We start from the raw sequence: 7,376 nt of genomic DNA on the forward strand, positions 1-7,376 counted from the left end.
AGTGGCTTCTCTCCCTCCATTCTTCACATTTCAGTCCGCAGTGAGTGATTCCTGCAGTTTCCTCCCATCATGCATTGCCATTGTAAGAGAGTTCGTCCATCTCATTCCATCTCGAGGTCTTCCTGTAATGGGTCACCTGCCGTCACATCCATGCATCTTCTCTTGTTCACTTTTCCATCACACGTGGTGCGACCTTTATCTTCATCCTTCATTGAAGTAACATTCCAAACCACTATGCTGTTGTTTCGTTCTTTATTATTACATTTTTTAAATCATCATTTGTCTTCTGCTTTTTAGGAATAGTTTGCATGTTGTAAATGCTGTATTTAATATTTAATTTAAAAAAAAATATATATATTTATTTTATTTTATTTTATTTTATTTTATTTTATTTTATTTTATTTTATTTTTTATTTTTTATTTTTTTCACTCGGGCTGAAGTTTTCCATTTTTTATGGCTACAGTAGTGTATGATTTCATGAATAATTCAAGTTTGAAAGATAAAAGAAAATGTGTTTTGTCATGAAATTACCATTTTAAAGTGAATATCATGTAAATAAACTACATAAATCCACCAGGAATGCTATTAAAATATACCATATAAACAACCGTACTCTTTATTTGAGCTACTTTTTGTGTTAGATATAGTAAATTATTTGAAATGTATTATTTTACATCGAATTGTATTTGAATTGTATTTATTATTTTTATTTTATTTTATGTAAATATTTGAAAAATATGTCATTTAAAAAGTTATTTTTTTAATAAAATATAAAATATTTAGTTATTTTATATACATGTAATGAACTGTATTGTTTACGTTTTATATGCATTATTCCATATAAATAACCATATTGTTTATTCTAGCTACTTTCCATGAAAAGAAGTTAAGTCTAAGACATTTCAAATATATATATATATAATTTTACTGTATTTTACTTAATGCATTTTTTATAATTTGTTTAAAAAAAATAATTATAATAAAAAATCAGTCATTAAAAATTATTAAAAATTAATTATTATTATTTTATTTTATTTTTTTATGTTAATACATTTGCCTTATGTTTTTTATGTTTACAAAGTGCTTTTAAATTAGGTGAAAGTAAATGAAAATGTTTCAATACCTTTAAACTTGCATAACCCAACTTTATATATATAATTCACCTGATTCACGTCTGCTTTTCTCTGCTCTTCTAGGGCCCGGGGCCGTGTACGGCGGAGCGGTGTCTCTGAACGGCCGTTTATCAGGAGTTGGCCTGTGGTTCTGCCTCTCCATCTCTGTTCTGATGAAGGTCTAAAACTTTCCCGCTTCGGAAAGAGTCTTTAAATACGAACCCATCACTGTGAACAAAAAGAAATTATGCATTAATCCAGGAGCCATCGCTACATCACTCGGTCATGCCTTCCCCCTTCCCATTCACGCCCGGTCGCATATCACCGCTTCACTCCTCCTTCCCGTCACCAAACGATGGTCACCTTTTATCGTCCAAACCTGAAATGTGATGCTAATGATCACGACAAGTGTAGTGCCAGTTGGATGTCTCTTGATGTGCGTGCTGGACATGCTGGTGGTAAAGTGACGTGTCGACGATGACGGATGCGATGTCCGGGTGACCCTGTCGAAGCTGTCCACCAGCGACCCGACGCAGAGATCTGAGCTGAACGCTGGTGTATTCTGACGTGCGTAGCTACTACGAATGATGTCAAACCATGTTTTCTTTCTAGCGAGGAGGGCTGTGTCATCTCGGCCCCTCGTTTGCATTCGTTTGTGCTCTCGACCCAAAGCAAACGTCTTGACCTGCGTCCAGCCCTCATATTGTCCTCAGTCTGTCCATCACTCAGATCGTCGGTCCTTCACACTCAGTGTAAATATATATGCAGTAGAGGCCCTTCATTCCAGTGGCAAAAACTACATTTCCCATCAGCCTCTCTGTTTCAGCCTTTCGGCTCGGAGGATATTGCTGCCTTTAAGTCACGATGGAATGATCGTATTTACGAGATTTACAACCGAAATGTCATTATTAGCAGAGAATCATTGGTATTGATCGTAAGACGTTTAGTTTGTACATATTTAGTGTTGTTTACTTGTGTTTAATGGACAGCTGTAAAAGAGAAGTGCTTTAAATTACTTTTTAAATTTGTTGCAAAGTATAAAAAAATAGATGTAGTGTTGGAGATTAAAGTATTTGGACACCTTTTGGTTGTCAAATGTCGGTTAATAAAATAAACTATAGCTGTAGATGTCACTCATCTGCTAAAACTCTTTTTTTTTTACATGAAAATGTAGTTTAGAAAAGTCAGAAATAGTGTAACTATTTGAATGCATCATTGCAACTCATAAGAAAGACTACAACTTTTCATAATTATTTAAATGCATCATTGCAACTCATAAACAGGGGTGCAACGTTTCAGTATTTTTTTAACTCATCATTGGAATTCACAAGAGCGCAACTTTTCCAAATTACTTTATTGCATAGTTGCAACTCATTAGTCATCAACTCATTAGTTAGAGTGCAACTTCTCAGAATTATTTGAATGCACCATTGCAACTCTTAAGGGTGCAACTATTCATAATTATTTAAATGCATCTTTCCTACTCATAAGAGTGCATATTTTCAGTATTATTTCAATGCATCATTGTAGCTCAGAAGTAAGAGTGCAATTTTTCATAATTATTTAAATGCATCACTGCAACTCATAAAAGTGCAACTTTTCAGAATTATTCAAAAGCGTCATTGCAACTCGTAAGTAGGAACTTTCCACAAAGACTTGAAGGCAGCAGAAGTTTCTGGCGTCTCCTGGCCTGAAACGGTTCATTGACTTCTTGTTGCTTGTGGATAGCATGTACTGGTTAGAAATGTCCCTCTTGTGACCTCACTTCCTGCACCGACCCCGTTTTAACCCCCTGCACTGTGTACATTTTAATCTGCAAGGTTAACTGCTATTACTTTTTTGGTGTTAATAATGATTATAATGATGATGACAATGTTAATAAGTATTTGAATAAATATGATAGTAATTCCATGTGAGAAAAAAAAAAAAAAAAAACGTTAGAGCTGATCGCAAGCCATGTGTGTGAAAATATTTTGTACTAAAAATCACTGAATTCATCGAACGGCAAAAAGAAAAAAAAAAACTTTTTGAAGTATCGTGCTCTGTTTTACCATGATTAACTTTTTTAAAACGGAAGTAATTTCGACTCGTCTGTAAAAGAAAGCAATCAGTGAAATGTGTGGGCGCTTACACGCTAGACAGATCTGTTTTGAGCATGTGAAAATGGCCATAGAAACAAACTGAACAAATATACACAGTACTAAGTGCAGTGTTGCTTTTCAAAACCATTGTCTTTGTCATGCACCATCCCCATTGAGCTCAGTGCATTTGCATTGTAAACTCTAGCGTGTAGGCGTCCTAATATCATTTCAAATGTGTACTGTATTTTTTTTTCCATGCTGGTGATGACTGTATTGTATGATATATTCTGCAGTGATGATATAATGCTCATGTCTGCCTCGATGACATAACCAAAACCCTCAGTATCCTCCGGTTGCGTACGGTTATGTTAGTGTGAATCTGCATTCCATTCAGAGACGATTGTTGGATATTCCTGTGATATTAAGTTGCAACAAAAATGCATGCATTTACTGCATGCATTATGTTTGGAAAATGACATACGAAGAAAGAAATGGCAATTTACAATCTTTTCGCAACCAAATTGCGATATTATGCAATACTAGCATTAGTTCGGTAGGTGTGCGGCTAACAGACAACAGCATTCAGTGCGTTTTATACATATTTTCGAAACATTTTATACATGCAGAACAAATACATATATCATGGCCATATTTTTTAGTAAATTAGTAAAATCTCACTAATCCTTTCTGTCATTTTAATAAAACATGCGCATGTCGTAGCCTACTAATACATTTTCTTTCAATTTACTTAATCGTGGCTACGTCGTACAAATTCGTTCCCTCGTTTTAGTTAATCCTGGCTACGTCGTACTAATTAATTTCCTAGCTTTAGTAAATAATGGCCACATCTTGCCAATTTGTTAAATTTTTTAGTAAATTGTTGACACATTGTATTAATTCGTTCATTAATTTTAGGAAATCATGGCAAAGTCATCTAATTCGTTCCCTCGTTTTAGTTAACCGTGGCTACGTCGTACTAATTAATTCCCTCGTTTTAGGAAATCATGACCATGTTATACTAAGTCATTATATTGTTTAATTAAATAAAAACAATGCAACAAATTAGTAGTACAACACGATTTACTACAACATAAGTCGTGGGAACAAATTCTTAATTTGTCAACAATGGGACGCATTTTTAATTCGTTGTGCATGTAATATGATCATTTTGTCCATGGGATTTTTTCATCACAGTGCATTTTATTTATCTTGTACATCTGTGTCTGAATTTCTGGAAAATCCAACCATCTGAGCTGAATGGAGCGCAGTAGGCTGCTAGCTTCCAAGCGTCCAGTTCAGAATCAGATTAGCGGGAGACAAAGATGTAATTAGCCAGCGACTGTGACTCCTAAGCAAGCGGAGCGTCATATTCTCTCCGTCCCCCATCTGGTGAGCAGCAGAGCTCATAAATCAAGCTCAGGCGCTGACAGAATCCTCTTCAAGGACAGCTGTGTCTTTGAGTCTTGAGGCCGATGTGGAGTCCGGTCCCCTACAGACTAATTAACCGCCACTTAAGAGCACACGGCGAAGAGGCTTTGACGGAAAGCAGCGGAGCGCGACTCAAGCCGTTCACAATGATGACCCTGCATGAGCGCTGACCGTACAGTTTGCAATGTTAATGCTGTATATACTCTAATACGATAATGTTCTCCCTGAATATGTGCTTCATTATTGCATTCCAGTCAGCAATAACCCCGGAATAAAGCCCAAACCTATTTAAAGTCCAATTTAAAGTCTGAGGGCCACTATGCTGTTATTAATGAATGCAGAAGACCGTGCATTTCGTACGCGGTGCACTGATGAAAAAGACACTGCATACTGCTTAGTTTAAGTGGGCTACATAGTGGGCACAAAAAGTATTTGGATGCTTAAATGACACTTAAAAATATCTGATTGACTTTGCTTTAGAAGTGATAAAATAATAGATATAGTATTAGAAAATTAAAATGTAACACTTTCTGGTTGTAAAACGCTATTTATTTAATACTGTTAGCATTGAGATATTTTTAGAGTTTTTATTAATATTTTAAATTTGTTTTTATTTAAGATTTTTGTTTCATATATATATATATATATATATATATATATATATATACAGTATTGTTCAAAATAATAGCAGTACAATGTGACTAACCAGAATAATCAAGGTTTTTCGTATATTTTTTTATTGCTACGTGGCAAACAAGTTACCAGTAGGTTCAGTAGATTCTCAGAAAACAAATGAGACCCAGCATTCATGATATGCACGCTTTTAAGGCTGTGCAATTGGGCAATTAGTTGAATTAGTTGAAAGGGGTGTGTTCAAAAAAATAGCAGTGTGGCATTCAATCACTGAGGTCATCAATTTTGTGAAGAAACAGGTGTGAATCAGGTGGCCCCTATTTAAGGATGAAGCCAACACTTGTTGAACATGCATTTGAAAGCTGAGGAAAATGGGTCGTTCAAGACATTGTTCAGAAGAACAGCGTACTTTGATTAAAAAGTTGATTAGAGAGGGGAAAACCTATAAAGAGGTGCAAAAAATGATAGGCTGTTCAGCTAAAATGATCTCCAATGCCTTAAAATGGAGAGCAAAACCAGAGAGACGTGGAAGAAAACGGAAGACAACCATCAAAATGGATAGAAGAATAACCAGAATGGCAAAGGCTCAGCCAATGATCACCTCCAGGATGATCAAAGACAGTCTGGAGTTACCTGTAAGTACTGTGACAGTTAGAAGACGTCTGTGTGAAGCTAATCTATTTTCAAGAATCCCCCGCAAAGTCCCTCTGTTAAAAAAAAGGCATGTGCAGAAGAGGTTACAATTTGCCAAAGAACACATCAACTGGCCTAAAGAGAAATGGAGGAACATTTTGTGGACTGATGAGAGTAAAATTGTTCTTTTTGGGTCCAAGGGCCACAGGCAGTTTGTGAGACGACCCCCAAACTCTGAATTCAAGCCACAGTACACAGTGAAGACAGTGAAGCATGGAGGTGCAAGCATCATGATATGGGCATGTTTCTCCTACTATGGTGTTGGGCCTATTTATCGCATACCAGGGATCATGGATCAGTTTGCATATGTTAAAATACTTGAAGAGGTCATGTTGCCCTATGCTGAAGAGGACATGCCCTTGAAATGGTTGTTTCAACAAGACAATGACCCAAAACACACTAGTAAACGGGCAAAGTCTTGGTTCCAAACCAACAAAATTAATGTTATGGAGTGGCCAGCCCAATCTCCAGACCTTAATCTAATTGAGAACTTGTGGGGTGATATCAAAAATGCTGTTTCTGAAGCAAAACCAAGAAATGTGAATGAATTGTGGAATGTTGTTAAAGAATCATGGAGTGGAATAACAGCTGAGAGGTGCCACAAGTTGGTTGACTCCATGCCACACAGATGTCAAGCAGTTTTAAAAAACTGTGGTCATACAACTAAATATTAGTTTAGTGATTCACAGGATTGCTAAATCCCAGAAAAAAAAAATGTTTGTACAAAATAGTTTTGAGTTTGTACAGTCAAAGGTAGACACTGCTATTTTTTTTAACACACCCCTTTCAACTAATTGCCCAATTGCACAGCCTTAAAAGCGTGCATATCATGAATGCTGGGTCTTGTTTGTTTTCTGACAATCTACTGAACCTACTGGTAACTTGTTTGCCACGTAGCAATAAAAAATATACTAAAAACCTTGATTATTCTGGTTAGTCACATTGTACTGCTATTATTTTGAACAATACTGTATATATATATATATATACATATATAAAATACTATTTTTAATATTTTATTTGTTTTTATGGTTTTAGTTGAATATAATACACCTGGTTAAAAATAATAATAATAAAAAATATTACAGATGTGCACATCATTTATCTTCTAAAAAATATTTTGATCTTGCAAAAGATGCTTAGGAAAGTGAAAAATGTAATGCTTTGACATGAAGACATTTAAATGACTTTTAAGTGTCTAAATACTTGTCCCGTCCCTGTAGGTATGAGGTTTGATTTCAAGCACAAAAGCAGGTGATTTTTTTTAAAATATGTTTTATGGTCTCTTAAGCTTTTTATCCTGCTGTCCGTCCGCTTTGGTCGTCTTCTCATACTCATGTTAGCATCGCCCTCGAGGTCCACCGATCATCTCTGTGTACATGTATTCTCCTCAAATATAAGTAAACAAAAGAACAAAATGTATGAAAT

At 35.5% G+C, this 7,376-nt stretch overlaps 1 protein-coding gene across 2 annotated transcripts in view; it reads left to right on the forward strand.

Annotated features, from left to right (window-relative positions):
* The window catches only part of iglon5 (IgLON family member 5), a 165,945-nt gene extending 161,015 nt beyond the window's left edge, over nt 1-4,930 (forward strand). For both annotated transcript variants that reach the window (XM_052577659.1, XM_052577660.1), the window contains one exon: nt 1,198-4,930. In XM_052577659.1, coding sequence (XP_052433619.1) covers nt 1,198-1,298 — 101 coding nt within the window. In that variant the 3' untranslated portion in view covers nt 1,299-4,930. The remainder of the gene's footprint in view (nt 1-1,197) is intronic.
* The last annotated feature ends 2,446 nt before the right edge of the window (nt 4,931-7,376 follow it).

This window comes from Carassius gibelio, chromosome B16, assembly GCF_023724105.1.
Source record: "Carassius gibelio isolate Cgi1373 ecotype wild population from Czech Republic chromosome B16, carGib1.2-hapl.c, whole genome shotgun sequence".
Taxonomy (NCBI): domain Eukaryota; kingdom Metazoa; phylum Chordata; class Actinopteri; order Cypriniformes; family Cyprinidae; genus Carassius; species Carassius gibelio.